The sequence below is a fragment of the Apteryx rowi genome, unplaced genomic scaffold (assembly GCF_003343035.1).
Source record: "Apteryx rowi isolate R43461 unplaced genomic scaffold, aptRow1 scaffold_845, whole genome shotgun sequence".
In the NCBI taxonomy this organism is placed as follows: Eukaryota; Metazoa; Chordata; class Aves; order Apterygiformes; family Apterygidae; genus Apteryx; species Apteryx rowi.
Window position 1 is genome coordinate 190780 of NW_020451144.1, and position 21436 is coordinate 212215.

The 21436-nt window shown below is 36.4% G+C and overlaps 1 protein-coding gene across 1 annotated transcript in view; it reads right to left on the reverse strand.

The window, feature by feature from the left end:
• Positions 1–1319: 1319 nt before the first annotated feature.
• The window catches only part of UMAD1 (UBAP1-MVB12-associated (UMA) domain containing 1), an 85682-nt gene continuing 65565 nt past the window's right edge, over positions 1320–21436 (reverse strand). Inside the window, exons 5-7 of the mRNA XM_026090031.1 lie at positions 21050–21135; positions 2733–2947; positions 1320–2059 (exon numbers count right to left, since the gene is read on the reverse strand). Coding sequence (XP_025945816.1) covers positions 1954–2059; positions 2733–2947; positions 21050–21135 — 407 coding nt within the window. The 3' untranslated portion in view covers positions 1320–1953. The remainder of the gene's footprint in view (positions 2060–2732; positions 2948–21049; positions 21136–21436) is intronic.

The following is a 21436-nucleotide window of genomic DNA, read 5'->3' on the forward strand; positions in this document are numbered from 1 at the left end:
TCTCATTCTTATATATGGAATTTGCAGAAAGGACAGCCATGGTGTTTTGATATCAATATTGATTATATTTTAATAGCTTCTAAATGGATTTTTTTGAATTAATTATATTCCTTCATCAGTGGTCAAATGTTTGAGTGACAATATATAGAGCCATTCAATATTTCTTGACAATGACAGATATACATATATTCCAATATTCATACATCTATGCAATAATCACTTAGCATATGATGTTAAACATGCCTTACACAAGTGATATGCATTTTTATATGAATTAAGACTGTTTGAAATCTTTAATTTTCTCAAGATTTTGTGTCATCTTCATGTTAGTAGTGGGCAAATGCTAATATCCATAAATGTTAATAGTTTAGAACAGTTCAGCTGTATTTTTTCTTATCCCAGTGAGAAGAAACTCACCGCTGCTATTTGGATAGCATTAAATTTCAATCCACTTCTTATGGACGATGTTAAGCAAGGGAGGGGTTTGAGCCTCAAGGCTTGCTAAAGAGAGGGCAATGAGGAGACATATTACTAGTACTCTTGCCACATGTAAATTTTACCATTTATGGAATACATTTAAGAATGCTGGCCAAATGTCTAACCTACTGTTGGTATTTCTTATCATGGATGAATACAACCCCCACACCCCTACGTCTCTTCTTTTCTTGTGAAAGGACAGCGTATTGGTTTGTGAATATAACTGCAGGATTCTGACAAGATAGAATTATTTAGATAAAGTATCTAACATTAATCAAAAATGAATGCCAAAAATCTATATACCAAGTCAGTTAGCAAGGAAAAAACAAGTATTGTGAGTGTGCTGGCTCTTCAACAGTGTTTTGAGGTTCTGCTTCTAGACGAGCCGGGCTGGAGAAACACTCCAGATGTGAAATGAAAAACAATTTGAATGGAAGCATGCTACTTTCAAAATGGTTAATGTGTAAAGGTTAAACATAATCATGAAGATTAAATTTAGTGCTTCAGAGAAGTGTTAACTAAAAAACTCAGCACACAGAATCAGGTTTAAACAACTTGGTAAAGTCCTAAGAAGTCTGAGTACTTCCCAGTTCACTACAGTATTATCCTCAGAACAGTGTCATGAATAACAGCTAAACCACTGCAAGACACAGACATAGTACACAGTGCACATCAGATGAAAATGTGATATATTTGATTAACGGGACTCTGATTTTTAAACAACACAGAAAAAATTCCCAAATAAAAATGAGTTCAAGCTCCCACAAAATCTGAACGGTCAAAGCTATAATAAACAATATCGGTGAAGCTGAGTAATAACCCACACATAAAAAATAACTCAATACTGTTTTATCACTTTTTATTTGAGTGCAGCACAGATATTTCCCTGAAACAACTAGTTCCAAACATTTATGAACATAATCGACAAAAATACACTAACAAATTTACTTAAATACATACATTAAAAAAAATCTGAAACAAGAATATTTAACAACCTAAGACATATTCACAATGTAACTTCTCCATCGTTTACAGTATTTATCTTAAGTACCTTAAGAGGACACATGTTTGAAAATATATATATTTTAAGCTATCATAGATCATAGAAAATATATGAAAATATCCACTAACATTTGGCACAATATAAATATTCTACACCAAGAGAAAACAAGTGTAATCTTTTGTGCGACACAGATCATTATTCAAACAAATCATGATGTTACATCAGTGAGCTGTTGCTCATGCAACAACAACTCAGGTTCTAGTTGGAAAAAACATTACATACTCAAAGCCTGTGAGCAGGCACCACAGTGGTCTGTGAGAATGCATGTTTAGGTACTTAGYCATTTAATTTAGCTGGATAAGAAACAATGTAATGTTTTCCTGTTGTTAAACATTGCCATCTGTATCTCTGGCACACAAATTAAAAAAAGAAGGGTGTGACCATTAAAAGTACATGTCCTGAGATTTCCTTCTTTAGGGGGCAAAGAGGTTAAAATGGAAAAGCTGATCTGTGTATAAATCAGGAACACATGTGGTAATGAGAACAAACAGCAACCACCACGCAGCCAGAAAGGGTTTCCTAAGACAACAGGAGAGGCACAAAATGAGACACGCAAAACACCTACTGGAAAGGAGTGCAACAAYTAATTTTCACTTTGAAATTGGTAAGTCTAATCAATTACAATCAATTCATAACTATGTAAGTATGCATAATTAAGTCTGGGTTTTAAAACTCAGTTTGACTGGAAAGACATCTGTCCAGTAGTATGAAGCAGCATTACTTTAGCACTAATACTGGGCTTCTGTCTGTAGAAGCTCAAAGATAATCTTAAACATGCATGACTGGATCTGTATCTTTAGTATCAGAGTAAAATAACTAATAATGCAGAAGTGCATTGGCTTCATCCTGAAGTTATGAAATGTTTGAGTCTACAGCCTACCTACTGGAAGTGGTACCAACAGCAAGTCTTATACTCAGGCTGAAACAAAACTCTGCTTGATTTCTTTGGAGATAAACATAGTACTTAACAGAGTAAGTTACATTTCAGTTAAAACTAAGAAATACAACACAGTACTGAATAACAACCCTTTTGATTTAATGCATCTGATATACCAGTGGCAGGCCCCCAAAATATTAAGATGTTAAAAATACATCTTTATATTCACATTAAGACTTGCCTTGACACAGATAGAAAAATTAAAGAAAACATTACGGATCAGAAAGGACTGAATTTTCAAGTGTAAAGTCATACCAAAATCTTGATAAATTATCATTGATGTCGTGGGTGAGCAATCGGTCAGGAACGTCATTATGGGCGCCCTGTACTGCTAACACATGTGGTGCTAGGGCAAAGGGTATGTCACTCAGAAGATCTGACATGAAAGGGCTGCTTTCCAAATTTGGACTCCTTTCATTTCCCACCTCTGCACTTGATATGGTCAACTGCGATCGGTGCCCTGTATTTATCTAAAGAGAACAGAAGAACAATAATTTAGACACTACAAATCAGGCAGCCTAGACTTTCTACTTGAAATCATCAAGATCTATTAATACATAAAAATAAAATTAAAACATCAATTTCAGTCTTTGGTTCAGGTAGATTTAAAATGGAAGTTCTTAACACATCCTGATATAATTCTTCAGGTTAAATTTAGTCAAGACTGAAAACAACAACTGATTTTTTTTTGAATGATGAGTGGAGTTTCTCAACCTGATGTTACCAGGCATGTATGAAACAGAGAGTGGGTGGGACTTTGTGACAATAACTCCATCTTGTTTATGGGAAACTACTCCATATAATTCCTTTCAAAAACTGATGAAGTTCCATCTTAAATGTAGAGTTGTTCCCACTACCCCATTTCTGAAGTTGTTCTACGAGTACATGGCTTTTATAATTAAAAAAAAAAAAATTCCTATCCTAGTTCCTTCAAAGTATTACTAATATTTATTTCCAACTAGAAACAGATTGCTTGACTGGCTGGTGAGATCTGTTGTATGGTGATATATGCATTGCCAAACATGCACTTTTATAGATTATTAGAATAGCTCAGTTACCAAAACCACTGCCTCCCCTAAAAAGCACACATTCCCCCCCCCAAAAAAAAAGAAAACAATAAAATAAAAAGAACTGCCATGCAGAGGAAGTCAATATAAATCATGGAAAATGTCAGTAGATAGGATGCTGGACCCAAAAGACTTGAAAGTTTTGATACTGACCTACCAGTAGTATCATCTTAAGATTTTACCTAAAACTTCTACAATTTTAACAAGCAAAGAAAAGACCGACTCTTCGGTCTCTTCCTCTAGAAAGCAGACCTAAATTATTTCACTATGTATAGCTAGGAAAATGCTATGTAAACCAATAATTCTCACATCATGTCTATAAGTAAGGTGATTGTTGTATGAATTTCTATTTTATCTAAGCACAAACACAGAAACATTCAGCCACTTGTTCAAAAGTGCTTAACAAATCATGTGGGAGCCAAGAACATAATAAAGGAATTTCTGATCTGCCATCTGGCCTTATTCCTTTCAACCTGACATACTCAGTTAGCATGCATCCAGAAAAAAACCAAACTTACTCTGTTATCAGGAAAGGGAAAGCACCGAAAGCTTTAAATGCTAATTTGCTGTTCAGCTGATCATAGGAGTTAAATGGCTTTTGTTTCAAGGAGGTCCCTTCTATTCTATGAGTCTGGGGGAATTASGTTGCTCAAGATCTGACCTTCTTGATTTGAATGTTACAGATGATGGTTGTTATAGGGAATCTGAGTTTCTGGCTGTTTGACAAAAGGGCAAGGGGGGGAGAGAGGGATTCATGTTTGTTTTCTAGCCTGGGGGGTATGTAACACCGCTAAGCTTTTAGCGAGGTAAAGGGGGCTCCATCTCCTCCTCATAGGAAGGACTGGATTTGACTTGAATGCAACCTGAGAACTACAGTCATTCCTTACACCTAAATCCACCATTTCATCTTGTAAAAAAGGACAGGCAAACATTAAACCTTCTGTTGAAGTGTCAACAATTCAACAGATAATCCTGCCAATTTAAGTCTGTTCAGAGTCGGTGTTTTCCTTAGCCAAACTGAGGAAGCTCACTTCTCCAGAAGCTATTGGGAGAGAGGGGGTTAGTGGTGATGCACCACCTGAAATGGACCCTCTTGGGTCTTGGAAGGTTTTCTTTATAATCACGATGACTAGAAATAGAAAGCTTATGATAAACTTTCCCAAATCCAAGGCCATGCTGTAACAAGATAATAATGGCAAATTTCCTAAGATTAAGAAGTTTTATTAAAAGGAATGGCTGCTAGATGTAATTAGTGAACTTACTAGTTATGATCCAACACAAAAGATGAGCAAATGATCTCCAGAGGAGGCAAGCTATCAAAGCAGCTTCCCGCTCAGCTGCTGGGATTCACTTCCTAGTATAAATATTACTTGTTTTTTTCCCTCTTTCAGATCACCTTCTGGTAAATAGTTGCAAAACACTATTTTTTAAGTACCAAGAAGGAAAGAGCAGTCTCAGCTTTGTCTGTTTCTCTAGGCCACCTCAGAGCCTTCTGGAGACAGAGAGGGTACGTGGCTGGGTTCCTCGTGTTTCAGTGGTGTTCTGCACCCAACCTCTCAGCTACTACAGTACTGACATGTCTGTACTACGTAATTCCTCTAGCTGCAGTTTAGGTGTTTCCTCTCACTCTTCATTGCCTCTAGCTTTCCTTTTTTCAATTCCCTATTCTTAGGAGCAGCTAGAGCACTTCGCTATAGCCAACAGCAAAGGCAAGAGTTGATAAAGAAGATTTCTTTTAGCTTTCCTCACTGATTCTGTAACTTTAGAGGGTGGGGAACCTAGGAAAGCTAGCAGAGAATAGGAAGAGAGCCTGCACAGCTTTCCTACTGCGGCTTTTCAAGCTCTAAGTGAAAAAACCCACAGGCAATAGCACTGTAAGTCTTTAAGTTCAGGAAAAAAAAACAGAACCTCTTGTGTTTGTCAGTACTCCGTTCAAACTGGCACAGTTATCGTCAGGTCAAAGATCAGCAACTCTCACTTTAAAAGCGATCTTAGATTCTGTAGCAGCTAATTGCTAACACTTTACAAGGAAAACTTCCTTCTTGTCATGGGCAAATAGGCTCAAGGTGTGCATTTTAACAAACTTCAGAACCATACTTCTGCTACAGACAAATTCCCTTGCTAAGAACACTGCTAAATGCAAAGAACACCTATTTAACAATATTCATTAAAAAAGAAAAGCAACTGAATACTTCAAACATGTACTGAATTTCGTAGCGTCTGTAAATTTAAAAACTTCCCTTTAATTCTACTCTGCACAAATTTGTTACATTCCCTCTCAAAAGAAATACCTGTAGAGCATTTATGGAGGTGCTGCTATTTGCTTATATTACATCAGTCCCATATTCTGAAGAGAACTGAGCCAGAAAGCCCCAAATGAAAAACAGGAAAAGTTTACATCTAGGAATCAGTTAAACAAGATCTTCAAAGAACCTTCTTCCTCCCCCCACTCCTACATTCCAGGGAAAAATGATCCCTCGCTTGCTGTCCTATTCCCATAGCTCAGATGATAATCAGAACCCCTAGAATCTAATGTTTATTTTGTTTGGCAGATTATACTTTTAAGAACACCTGTTTATATCCTAATTGTCCCAGAAGCTGGATGAACTCCATTTACAATGCCAATTAGACTATCATATGGCAAAACTAACTTCAAACAGAAAAAAATCCGAGAGAACACAAGGGGTCTTCTTTTCTCCTCCCAAAGCCTTACATTTGTTAGAAGGGTACCAAATGGGCAGCACTGGAAATTAAACTATTGCTGCACAATGTAGATACTGTCTATTGGCAATGACAGAGCAAGAACAAGCTTCCCTTACTCTAGTCCCACTCCATCTTTCAATGCAAGAGTGCAGTAAGGAAGGGTGAATTAAATTAGAAATCTCTTAAACTCCATGTTACCATCCTCAGTCTTCAGTTTCCACTCACTACATACTCTTTGTGAGGTTCTTCAATATTCTGTAAATGCTGATACCATTTAAATAGTCAAAACAATATTGTAAATAAACTCTGAAATAGCTGGGAGCAATATGGTATGAATAACTCAGGAAAAAAAAAAAAAGTCAGGTCAGCATTAAAAAATGCCATAATCTAATCTCTGATCCAATCGTCTGTGGGTCTCAGTTTACCCATCTCCTCATGAGAAGATCTTGGTTCCAGTATCACAAGACGAGCTTACAGCAGAAATGAGAAAATGACTCAAGGTTTTCTATTTCAATTTTGCACACAAACCACTACTGTCTCTCCCATGAAAATGGGTATTTTCCACTATCTTAAAATTCTCACATTCACTCGGTTATTTTTAGCAAGTCACACCCTATGTTATTTTATTGGGCTGACTTCTCCCCAAATTATACAATGTGAAAATTCATAACTTGGGGAGGAATATTCTTTAATGCACTATGCCAAACCCAAGCATGGCAGAAGGAAGACTAGCCACAATCAGCCTGGTCAAACCTCCTTGATTCCATGCTGCTCACACAAGCACTGCTTAATGATGCAAGGGGCAGCAGTAGGGTATGTGGCAGAGAAGAAACAGGCAAAGCTGACTCTTCCGACACATACTCCCCTTTTAAAACCAAGCACAACAACTCCAGGGTGCAGTAGGTGTGGTGGCAACGGACAGTGTATGCAACAGAGTGAAGACGAGTCACTGGAAAATTCTGTTACAGCTTAACTTCTTGAATACTGTGGAGCTCATCCATGATTTCCAAACACTCTTATAAAGATGTTCAGAAAATGGTCTCATGTGCAAGGCCTTATCAAGATAGATATATTTTTGTGCCTCCATAAAGGCATCCTTTAAGTGGGTTTAGACATATTTCACTCATATGCTAGCAAATTCCACATCAGTGAAAGGAACCTGATGAAGCCACCCCGATTTTTTTATACTGTGTGTAGTAATGTAACTAAGAACTGGACACTCTTGCAGAGAACATCAAAAGCCCGTCAATGCTAAAATCACCCAAACTGGTTACAGTGCAAATACCAGGACAAAGCTATGTTATACAAAGTCAAGGTTATGAAATAGCTTATGTTTTCATGCATGCACTCTTCAAGCATATGTAGAACTGCAAGTTCTAGAGAATTTGATATCCCACATTAGTCACACTGGTTTCTATTTAAATGTCTAACTTATTTATCCAGAATACAATCTATTTGGAGCATATTCTCTGGACATTAGCTAAACAAAGCAGTGCCAAATGCTATGACACACAATCCTGCTATGAGAAGTATTAATCAAATGCATTTAGAATATCATCAAACAATTTACACTTCACCAAACACCAGGGAATCCAAAAATCAAATTTACAAAAGGTAAGGTACTCAGAATTAATTCAAATAAGCAAGGTGTTTTCTTCATTGTTGGTTTGGAATCCAAATGAACAGGGATAAAAGAAACAGTATAAAAATATATATGACAGCTGGCCAACAGATAATAATTGTGCTCTGATAGCAAAAGTGAGTTATATGTTATTTCAAAATTAGCAAAACATAAAAGTTATCCTTTAAAGTAAATTCATTCGTTTTGCTCTTATACCGTTATTTTTTATGTTCCTCAGCTGCCTTTAAAAAAAACATCTAATTTGCTGCATCTGTGTGCTAACCTCAGTGTACCAAGAGTCTTGTAAGAAAGAAAAAATGCATAGTTTACAGTGTACTAAGACAGAAACTGTGTTTACAGTGCTCTGAAGAAGAATCAAAGATCAGTGCTAGCATTATCATCATCATCCAAATTACTGAACAAGGTTTTCTAGCAAAAAGTCATTCATTTTATGAAATTTATACTCTTTGTAAAAGAGGATTTTTTTTTCCCAGAAGCAGACCCATTTTCCTTAAAAAGTTAGCCTTAAGAAACAGACAGATGTACAATATTCCAGAGTATTTAGTAGATACCCAGTGGCATCATAATTATGACAAAGACAGAGACCTACAACACTACTGGTGATATAGAAATATTATCTTTAATTCAGGCAATTTTGTGGTATTACAGCAAATAGTGTATCATAATCTATCTTAGAATTTACATAGCATTATGCAGTTATTTCTGAAGTACCTAGAGATGAAAACTATTTTAGGGGATTATTCTTCCAATTGTGGTTGAATTGATGCTTTTAAGGTATTCATCAGGCTTGTTTTAGAAAACCTGTAGGAATTCCACAGTATGCACCACCATTGGTGATAATGAATCACTTTTCAAATACGAAAAATAATGGCAAAGAGGAGCAGAGGGGAAAAGAAAAATTACTTGCAAGGCTCTCTAAATATTTAGCAATTTATATTCAGAAGTTTAAGCTAGGAGAAAATGATCAGTAAAGCCTTGCTGATATGACATGATAGTTTCTAAATGTCACCAAAAAATATCCCAAACCAAATCCCCCCCCCCCCCAAAAAAAAACCCCACCCCACATCCAACAAGCCAGTACATGACCTATAACTTTACAGAATCGTAAGAGAAGAAACACACTAGGACAAGTAAAATACAGATGTCCTTGAGGTGGTTCAGAAACAAATTCACATGAGTCATGAGAGCTGCTATTCTTTGGAGGCTCACTTAAAAGTTTAGTCAGCATCCCCTCCAGGGATTCAAGAAAATAAAAGTTGTTTCTACTGGAGAACAGAGCTGGGTGGAAGAAAAAGTGCAGGAGACCTTGCAGGAGCTGTCGTACAAGAATGGCTTCCAGTCAGTTATGTCTGGCTTAACAGAAATGCAGTAATGTAATTGCAATACTAGCCTAAGAGCTGACTGGTTTCGCCAGGGGTTGCAAGGGGGAAGGCTTCCCCCCGGAAAGCTGCAGGCTAAGACTGGGTCCTTGGGGCGGCTTTTGCAAGCATCAATGGCTGCCAATGGGAAGCAGCTTTCCCATTTGTCCGGGGCTCTTGTTTCTCAACCTTTTGTGACTCATTCTGTAATACAGCAGTGGTTTGTCCTTCTTAAACAACTACTGGTACCTGTACAAATCTCATATTATTAGTATACAGTATGCTTTTTTTTGCCATTTATCAATATTGTTATTCAGAGTAAAATGGAACCAGTTTTTAAAATAAGCATTTATTATATTTTTACTGATCTGTGACACACATTGTAGGTATTTTTCATTTTCCTATGAAAGCTTTTTAAAATACCCTTTTCAGCTGTTTTTTTAAAGGCTCCACCAGAATCAAGGTGAGGTTAACACTGCTGAAATCTTAAAGAATAAAATTCTAAAGAAACAGTTAAAAGTACATCTGACATGCTACAGTTTTTCTTTATGATAGGAAAGCTCCCCATAGAGTATCGTGGCATGCAAAGAACATTAGGGTAATCTTTGCTAAACCAGACTTTCAGTAAAATGATGTACATTTGTACACCTTTATTGGTATTAAAGTAACCACAAAAATGTAGTTTTTCAGAACATTTTCTCTAATGTAGGGGAAAAAAATTGTATTTTAAATGCAAAATGAACTTTCTGGATTTAATACATGCTCCTCGCCCTCTCAAACTGCTAAAACTGTTAATCTATGTTGGGGGGGAATTGCGAGGTTGCCATTTGAACTCTGGATACTCTAAATGTTCCATGGTTAAAGTGTGTTAGTTTAATTATCCTAGCAAATACTAAAGATGCCTGTGAGTTTTATGTACTAAACACTTCTAAAATGCAATTCTACCTTGAAAAGTATTTTTAAGTAACACAAAAGATTGCATATCTAGTGCCTAAAACTAATCTCATTTGTTCCTCCTAGTTTAAAAAAAATAATAATAATAATAAATTTCTTCTAACAACATTGCAAACAACCTGGAATGAAATTCAGATCCTTCTGGTTTTATTCAATCCCCTAGAATAAATATTGGGCACAGACAAAATTTGGAGGAGGTTGGTAATAAATTTAAAGGCATATATTGCACTTAATATAACTGAAATTCTATAATGATATTTTTATTCATGACATTGAATAATGTTCAAAGAGAGAGAACCATAACACCTCAAACTTGAGCATCTATAATAAGAAATTACCTAACTGTGAACAGAGATGAGATGCAACACAAAGGACTGTAGTACTAAGAGCAAGTAGCAATAAGAAAGCCAAAAAAGGATTCTAAATCATTATTAAAGATTCTAAGACTTAAGTTCCCACTATAATAAAAATAACATTTCTGTCATAGGAATTTAGACTACATAAGCTTTTAAGTTGAGTATTTTCAGATTTCAGTACAATGGAAAAAACACCAAATTGTACAAACCAATAATGCAGAAGCTCAAAGATTTAAAAATAGTAATTGAGTAAAAGGCAATTTTACTCTTAGTGCTGCCATAGATTTGGAGCTCTATTGCTCAGCGTAGAAAAATACTAAACAAAAAAAAAAAAGACCAACTGTTGTGTTGATAATGATGAAGAATTTGAAATAGCAGATACAAACAAACATACATAATCCCAATCTCACCATTAAGCCCTAAGCAAGTGAGGTAGGGCCCTAACTTCTTTAACAGAAAAGATCTGCCTGGAGCCAGCGATATTCCAGCGCACAAATGGTTTTGCTGCCAATTTCAAATGTCCTTTCAGGAGAATTGCAACTCAGTTTTGCCTGGGAGCTGCACAATACTGTATCATGGATTCCTTCTGCAGTAGATGTTTTCAGGAGAAAATAATTTTTTGAACGATTGCATGTATATTGGAATCCAAACTTGAATCTCTTATCTGTCCTTCTAACCCAACCAATTCTAGCATTTGTGAATCTGATCATTTCAGATCTGGATCAGCATTCATGCACCCTCAGTAGCAGGGTTCCTGTGTCTGCTCCATCCTTGTGCCTCTCTGGAAGCCCCTGGGCTTAGGGCACTAAGCTAACAGTTGAATTTTGGACAACTCTCTCCTTCTACAGCATGAATACTGTGGTAAGAATTATCTTAGAAGAAAAAGAGAGATGTGGGTTCAGTGAGGAACAGTTTATCTAGTTCCCCTGTTCCTTGAGAGTACTACGCAACTTATTCAGAGCAAAAAATTTTATACAGCATAACAAGCAACATGAACAATATTCAACAAGTTGCGTTTGTGCCAATGCCAGGAAGCGTTACTAAATAGGCCAGATCATTCTCTTATCTTCATTTTGCTGTAGCAGGTATGCTGAAAGATTAAAAAGTTCAGACAATTACTATGCTAAGTAAGGTACAAGCCAGAAGAACACTACATGAAAATATATGCAACTTTAGTCATCCAGCAGTGCATTCAAAAGTCCAAAATAGCAAGTGAAGGACAAGTCAGTATATTACAGAATGAATACAGATGGATTTGTTCTGCAGCTTCAGTGTCATCCAGAAGCACAAAATACTCAATGTTGTTGTGCTGATGCCTTTACACCTGATGTAAATACAAAACTTCAGATATTAACAATTAAAATTCAGTTATCTTTTGAAGCAACTTTGAACTGTGAATGAGTTATCTGTATGCAGTTCAGATAACTGGAATGTAAATGTTATATATTCCCCTAGAAAATACTCTTTTAATAGGGCTAGAAGCAGGGAAGAAAGGTTATACTTTAACTTTTCAAGGTATCCAGAGAACACACTATGAACTGAATTTTCTATAAAACGTTGATTGTACATTTAAATAAACAGTATTTAAATCATACATTGAGCAGCTTCATTTGGTCAATGCAGTCACTGTCCAACATGATTTGAGTTTCTCTAAGTATACTGCTTCAAGCAAAGAAATATTCTGAAGACTTTTTGGGAAGGCTGAAGTCCTCCTCCTGCAGGGGAAGTGTTTAGACGAAATGATTGCCTGCCTCCAAGTCTCTACTTTCTGCTCCTAACCTCTGCAATTGTAGAAGCTTCTACAGCACGAAAAAGATGACAGCTTCTCTGAGATGCATTTTCTCATTATTCTACGAAATGTATGAAAATCCTAGGACCTGAATGAGAAAGGAAGCTGTTTTTCACAAAAAAGTCAATACAATTTTCAGCAATTGTACCAAGAGGGAAAAGCTGCCTAAATCAGAAGTTAAAATGATTTTATTGTTTTGAGAAGAAAAACTAATCTCTCCTTGAGTAATCCAGGTAGTCAGCAACATCCATGAAATCTCTCCCTAGAATATGAGTATCAAACAGCGAGAGAAAAAACAGACACATGGATAACTGTTTCCATCTACAGCAAGAGGAGGGGGGGGGGGGAAATATTTTGGATTTGGTCCTCTGAAAATGCTAATAAATTAGAGCGATTATAGAAAAGAATTACTAGTCTAACCCAAGAGGAAGCTTCCTCCAGTGCTATCTGTGAGCAGTGCTCTCAGTCTGTAAGCTACCACTAAAATAAGTCTCCGAGGAGAGAGTCACCACGCCAGCTCGCAAAGCAGAAGGAGAGAAGCAGCAGCTCGTCTCTCCACCCTAGGCCAGGTGCCCTCGGCGGGCTGCCGGCTCGGCTCTTTCGGGCCGACCCTTTGCTAGCACAAGTCCATGGAGTGGACACAGTTACCACACCAAAACTACCTCCCTGCAGGCCCATCTCATTTCACTGGTGGGCAGTGCCTTTGCTATTTCAAAGCAAAGCACGCCACCGTCTCGAAAGCAGCATCCACACGAGAGGCTAATGGCAGCCACAGCCCACTCGAAAACGGGATGCCAAGGAGCGCGTTGACAGTTATGGCAGCATTAGCTCATCGCTGCTTTCTGAAGTTTTGTTAGGTGACCAAACCAACCCCCAGATCTTCCTAACAGCATTTCTCATCAGTCTTAAAGAATATAAATGGATTCTCAGGCAGATATGTGAATAAGAGTTGCTGCACTCAGTGCTTTATTCTGAGTTTTTTCCTCTGCTGCCTAAAATCCAAGCATGTGACAAGACTAGCAATATGTCCTATTTACAAGTTTAAAATATTCCAGTGCTGAAAAAGTGAATTAGGCGAGTATCTCCTAAGGCAACTTTCTACCTGCTCTCCCCRTAGAGATTCAAGTCAATAATAGAAAAAATTTACAGTAATATGGAAATTTAAGTTCCTCCATAGACTCTGTGTAGCTGGAGTACTTACCAATAGCACCTCAAGCAGCCACCAGAAGCTTCACTCTACACCCATTAACAATAAAGGCTGTGGTGTTCACAGCCTCTACTACTAAGACTTTTGAGCCAGAGGAATAAAAGTAGGATGACGTTTAAAGCAGTAAAGGACCAATAAATAAATAAAATAAAGAAACAAATATTGGTTGTCTCTTTCAATTATGGTCATTTCTTGCAGCCTATTTGTTCTCTATGGAAGGCACATCAGTGGACCACGGTGAAAAGGAACGCAGGCGATTTTAAGAATTTATGGGTTTTTTTTGTTTTTTTTTAATCAGTCAGGTTAACTAATAACATTACAATACTATAAGAATATTCCTAAAATTTGAAATAATATGGAAATAAAAGAACTTTGAAAACAAAGAACTTCCATTTTATCTTGATGCATTTAAAAAAAGTGCTTTAGAACAAAATTTGACAATGTGCTATCCAATACACAGACGTAAAGTCTGATAGAGTTGAGTGATGGTGAAGTTTGGGCGTTTTAAAGAAGAAATTGCAGCAGCACATTATGGTGAAAGGATCAAACCACACTGAAGGAAAGCATGGAAAAACATATTCCCAGTTTATTAATACTAGAATTTTGGACTGAAAAGAGGCACTTTTCATGTATTTTTTCCTTTTTGTTAAAACAGACTGAGCATTGCTGGGTTGTTCCCCCCCCCCCCCTTCTCTTTACTGTGGCAGTAAAACTAGATTAAAGACATTGGTGTAATTATTAAGAGTAATTATTAATAAGCTGCACTGTACTACAGTCTTTCAGCCACCATTTGGCACTAATGCATCACATTGTAAATATCAGTGTACCATCAGGCTATATCAGCACACAGTCTGATCAGGTGATGTATGATTTACATTGTATTTTAGATCAATTTTAATATTTTGAAAGCCCAGAAAGGTTACTGCCACAGGCAGGATGACTGACCGGCCAATTGGCTGATGGCAGGAATGTGACCCAGCATTACCGGCTTTCAGTCTGACTGCACGTGTTTGGGCAGGAGACACCGCATAATCAGTATTTTTTCTGGGGATTAAGTCAGTCAGAAGATTCCAAAATTACAGAAAGGCTAAAGAATGTGAGTGGGAAGATCTGGGCACCTAATCTGAATGTATCTTACTACAAATAACCATCCGATGTAACTGAATGAGTACACAATTAAGCTGCGCATATAGTAAGCTTCTGCCTAAACTAAGTAGCAACTTATACATGGTACCTTGGTCAGTATTTGCAGTCTTTGTTCCTTCACTAAGCCTAGTCCTCAAAATGAAGAGGCTACCAATCAGGCCAATTTTACTATTTTATGAACTTTTTACATGCACATATATACATAGTTAATTGTTTAATAATTTTTAATTAAACAATGAAAACATATCATGTTTGTGTGCTATTTTCCCCTAAAAAGTGGTTGTGGTGTCTTCTGTTGCTCAAACCTGGCCATTCGTGCGGGCAGGTCACAGAACCGGCTCACAACTCCACACACATGACTAGTGGCTGAAGGGATGCTCCCCTGCCTTCACCGGTGCGTTCCCTCCGTTTGCAGGTATTTTCTCACCAGACAGAACATGCAGACCCCTTCCTAAAACAGACTGTTAAGCTTCCTCAGTTCTTGTCACCATGAAATCACATCACAAGGTAAACAAAGGAACTAAGTTATAACTGACAGAAGTTCACATTTGCAAAGGCCTAGAGAAAAATGATTTATAAGAGAGCACTGCATTACTTTTTTGACAGTGAGCTGTTTTCCAAGTTCAGGGAGGAAGCTGGTGATGACCACATTAATTCAGATTTCTCAATTTCCACTCTTTCTATTGATATCTATGCTATTGACATCACATTCTTGACATTACTTAGCATTCTTGCTTGCTAAGTATCTGAAGCAAGCCCAACTGCATGTCATGTTACACAGATAAGGACTCTAACTACTTGTGTTAGAAGGAAAAAACCCTACAAGATGGTATTCCTACAAGTCATCGCCAGGTCTTACTGGTTGACCCTAGGTCAACAGATTGCACAAATCAGAGTTTATAAAATCTTGGTTTTGAGGCCATAGTAACTTATCCTTTGTGACTTGCAGAACCATACTTTCTTATAGATGATCATGTTGCTTAAATTTTACATATATGTATATGTCCATGCATATATACACACACACACACATATACATTATATATAAGATATTTATGTATCATGTGTAGATACACACCAACTTGCGCAGCTGTTGAGGGGAGACAGAAGTCCATTGGTCCAAAAGTTTTGGAGGTCTTTCTAGTATGAAGATACCTCTTAAATAATTTGACCAATTATCAAATAGATAGTAAAATAAACATTGCAATGCAATTAAGCTTTATAAAGTAAATATGCTATTGCAGTGGGACAGTTGATTCTTTAGACGACTGATCTATTTACCTTCTTTCTCAGTAAGGGCACAGTCATATACTGTGATCTCCTTATCATATGGCAGTCCTACGTTGTAGGCACTCTTGATCTGCAGCTGCATAGTAAATGCAGCTCCCCCAATGAACTGCCACCTATTTACTGCACATGCAGACTATGGAGGGAGCTAAGAAAGATATTGCCCATTGCAGCTGCCAACACTGAAAACTGTTCATCTTTCCTTAAGGGTAACATTAAAACTTCACTTCCTATAGCACAATAGTTAAGTAAAACATTAGATCTTTTTTCTGAAGGTACCAGCAGTCAGAGAAAAGCACAGGCTTGATGACCTGCTGCAGACAGTCTTATTCCAGTCCCTTCTAAGAGCGGATAATTTCATTAAGTGATTATTGCTTACATGTCCAATTAAGCAGAAAGAAAGTGTGGACCCATTCTTTATGGGCTTTATAGGCGAAAAAGTACTCAGAGTTAATATGACATATGACGAGCAATTAATCTAACCAGGCCATAACTAGAATTCTAGCTTGTGATAGCTTTTTTAAAAGCCATCTAAGCAGTAACATTTTCTATAAACACTAGAATTTGTCAAAATGGAACAAACTAATCACAATCATTCTCCAATAATCTTGAAATATCAATCACCTTCTCTAAAGCAGGTATATGGAATTTGCAATGATGCTGTACATCTAGCTCAAAACATCCTTCTCAAATTATTAAATACAGAAGCTTCTGAATGATAAACTAAGAGTTGGGTGGCTGAACAAAGACATGATCAGTAATATCTCTTTTTCCAATAACTTGTAAAAATATCTTAGACAGTCAACTACAGTAAGAATTAGGCAATAATAGGTCTGGAAGAACTAGTTAATAATAATAAATTTAAAAAAGGAAAAAAACAGAAAAGAAAGATAACTTTAGCATTGCCCATGCCCTGTAATTATATCAGATGATTACAAAGTGATCTGCTCAAAAGGATATTTTAGAAGTCTATCAGCTTCAGCAATAAATGCTAATTCCTCTGAAAGAGTAAAAAGTACATTATTAAATTCATTTTTTCACTTTAAAGCTTTATAAACACAGCTGCCATTATCTTTTCCTTGATGTTTTATCTCTCATGATATTTCTCTCTTCCCAATTGACTGATAAGGTCCCAAACCTGATGCCTAAGAAACTACTGTTTACATCTATTCAGAATCATGAAATAGAGCTTTGAAAAGGATCAATTTAATGAGGATATTATCTATATACTCTGATATAAAAATGTTTAATTGGATAAATCCTAATTTAATTGGATACTGGCCCAAAATGGTGCAAGCTAGTATCTATGTGCAGAAAACTATAGATAATTTTACGTTTACTTCACGAAGCATGAAACATTTTATTTGCTACATTCTCAGTCTGTAGTATCAAATCAGCCAACGAAAGTTCACAAGAACTACAGCAAAACCATTGCAATTCAAGAAAAAACCTATGTCTTATGATGATAAGTATCACAGTAAGGTATATAACTAAGAATGACTGTAACAACAACACATAAATTAGATAATTATGGATTAAACAATCCCTTGGGGGATTCTATCTTGCCCTAGAAAATGTATAACAAGCTCCTGGGATACAAGGCAGTAGAGATTAAGTATTTGAGGGAGAAAGAGGACTATGAAGGAAAAAAACAGAAGAAACAGTAAGAGAGAAATACTAATTTACAGTCTCAATATGGGTCCCATTTTTTGTAGGTTTTTTTTTTTTTTTTTTTTAAATACACTTACTGGTATTGCAGTTTCTGCCCAAATCTGCTGACATTTGTTGGCTAAAGGATGCATGTCAGATTATCAAGAAGGGCAATAGCAAAAGAAACACAAACTGCTTCATAAGGCGACAATAGGGGAATACAAAACACCGCAGTTATCGCAAATGTAATTTTTTTGTTTATTGCATCTATTTAATAATCCCAGGTGTCCTGAACACCAGATATACAATAATCTCTATAAATCCTAATTCACAGCCCTACCATCTGTCAAAAATATTTTTTATGTCTCCTAATATATATCCTACACAATTGCTCTCACAGTAGGACAAAAATACATGGGTTGCACTAATTTGCGTTACCAATGGAATAATTCATTGTCAAAAAAAACCTCCAAAACCCCCCCCAAAAAACTCCAAACAACCCAACACTACCAAATTAGTGTTTTTCTAGCACTTTTTATACATCAAAACTAACCTTCCGTTCTGTTAGTTTCTATAATCTTACATTCCCGGTGAAATTAGATAAAGACTGAATTATCTGGAAATTGTACTATAATAATGGAAAACCCAAAAGCATGAAAAAATAAAACCATATATCTCTTTCTACTATAATGGTGTTACAATTAAAATTAGAAGCCTTCTGTTTCATAGTCACAAAGAGACTAATTTAAGTTCTCAGTCCTGCAGAGCACTTAGCATTTTGGCCCCAATCCAGAAAAGCACTTAAACGTATGTATAACTTCTAGTTCATCAGCCTGAAGCAACTTCAGTGGAATCGTACATGCTTGATTAGGTCCACAGCAGTCATTACCCTACCAGCCAACACAGCATCTCCCTCGGACTAACTTCTCACAGGGAGATGACCCTCCCAAAGCTGTGTCTGTACTCACTGGAAATACAGTGACTACTCCATGTGGGATTGTCCAAAGAAGGAGCTGCTTCTTCCACTCTGCAGAAGAAGCCCGAACATTTAGACTAAAGATGGCCTTTCGGAACAGCCTTCTTCRAACTAATTTTCTACATACCTGAGTTTCCTTTAACAGCATCACATACAGTATCAGAACTTCTTAAAATAATGAAGGCTGTAGGCACTGTAATTGTTATGAGAGAAGCTGTTAAAGGTTGCTAGTTACAGCAAGATGCTTTTGTTATAAACTTTTATTTGTCCATTAGCTTACATAAATTAAGCAAGATTACACAGAAGTGTGCACTTGAGAGTTTAATAATTACACTCAAACCAAATCCAATAGTACCTAAGTAAATGGGAAACTCCAAAGAGGACTCAAGTTACTAAAAATCTTTCAGAAGATACCTTCTTTGTCTTCAAAAAAAAACAACCCCAAAACAAACTCAACCTCATTTCCTTTCCGAATACGGAAGAGACCTATGAACAAAGTATTAGCAACTTTATTCTTCTTTAAATCACATTCCAAAAAATCACTTTCCACATCCCACAAAGTCTACATCTGTTAAGTTGTAAAATAGGTCATATTTAAAAATAAAAGCAGGTTTTCGGCAAGTGACAAGATGCAGTTAAATAACTAACCACTTTTCTGTTCAACTATGCATGACAAATAGCTAACACTACTTGTAGTCTAGCAAAAATCTTTTCACATACTCTAGTATGTGTTTGAAGTATTCTCATATTAATGGTAACAAGTCTATTATTTCAAAGTGTTCTCTGTCTCAATGACATATTCAACATATAACATAATGCTTTTCCAGTTTTACTAAATTGGTTTTTCTCCCATAAATTTATAAAAACAGATATACTCATCACTGAAATCATTTCATTTCTATGATCCTCAGTCACTCTATTTAATTTGAGAACCCTTTCTGAGTAAATGTCAAGTTCAAACAGCCAAATCCAGACACCGGAATTTATAACTTAGATACTACCAAATGCTGAATCTGCAGTATCGTAATTTAGTTGATATTGTCACAAACAGCTTCATATAAGTACTTTTGTGATATTTAAGTCTTTCAATATAAAGATTAAAATAAAAGATTTACTTTCACTGTCATGTCTACTGTTATATTTGGAAAACTTTGCTTCATTTCTCTTACTTATAAAACACTTAAAATCTATAAGATTACACAAGTTCCTATTTTACTGAAACTTCAAAGAATTGAATGTATCTCTGACACTACAGTAATTGAGAGTTCACAATACCTAGAGAGAACAGTGCATTACGGGGAACTTTATCGCTGTGCAGGAGGTCACCACAATATCAATGCCTTACGTACAGTCTCAAAACTGCAGGACTTCAGTTGCAAAGAACCCTGCTCCTATTTGCGTGGATCCAAAAGTCAGACCAGAATTTTCCTATTAACTGTAACCAATTCATAGTTTCACATTATCATAAAGTAAACCATTCATTAGCTATGATAAATTAAAGATTTCTGTATCAGACACAGTTTTTAATTTAAAATAAAAAAAAGAGACTATATAGCACCTCCCCACATGTTGACCATTCTTAGAAGAGCAACATTTTCATACACACCTCTACTATACCACAGGACTTTGCAGTAATAAATATGAAAATGGCATGAAAGAGAGAGAAAAAGAGAGACAGGGAGTTCCAAGGACAGATATGAAAAGGAGTGGGGAGAAAAAAGATTGAGTTAAGAAAATCCCAAAATACCACCCCCCCCACCCAAGAACACAAAAATTCAAGCAAAATGTTTCACAGTTATCTTGCAAATATCTAAAACTAAATGGCAATGGAAAGCAGGCTCATATGCATTGCAAAAGCATTTTCACAGGAGGCAGAGAAGATAGTATGTGTACACCATATGCAGAAATATTCTGGAAAGCCCCTTTTGGTATGCATGGGTTAAATATTAAATAAACCAGATGAAGAAAAAGGAATCCAGATACTGAAACAGAAACAAAAGCAAACACACAATAAAAGCATTCTATTACACTCACACATTTACAACATGTTATTTATAATGATAGCTGAGGAAATAAATTACTTATGTAAATATTTGACATTTTCCATCACTATTCACCACACTAACGCTTGTATGCAATTCATTAACATTCTGGCTATAGTTTCATGCTTCCATATCTCAAGTATAAAAATAAGATCCTCAGCAATACTACAACAGCCCAGCCCTGTTACAATTTCTTTTTCAAATCTAATACTGGTGGCCTTGGTAGTATTGCCATCTAGTTACTAGTAATGTTTCTTTTATGATGGATGATAGGAAGGCTGAGTAGGCACTTAGTCTGTGGAATTTGCTGAAACCCTCTCCTGCAGAAGATTCATGCTTCTCAAACCAGCTGCTGTGAATTTTCATCTTGCATGCATAAAGAAAAAGTCTCCTACCTGCGGAGGTTTACTGTACATCGGTCTGGTCTCTGGAAACAATGTTTCGTCCTTTGACTCTCTACTTTGATCATCAACTGTGTCACCTAGCAAAGAAGAAAAAAAAAAGCTTTTAAATCTCTGAAATATTTTATAGTTTATAAGGGATAGGAAAAACTTGAGTCTTCCTAAAACCAAATTATACTGTTCTCCATGAAAGGGAGAATTCCACTGCTACATTTATATTTCACAATTTTTAACACAAGGAAACAGACAAGAAAAGTGGTCTGCAAAACCAGAAAATAAATCTGACGAAAGGAAAGGAGAAAGGAAAGGAGAAAGGAAAGGAGAAAGGAAAGGAGAAAGGAAAGGAGAAAGGAAAGGAGAAAGGAAAGGAGAAAGGAAAGG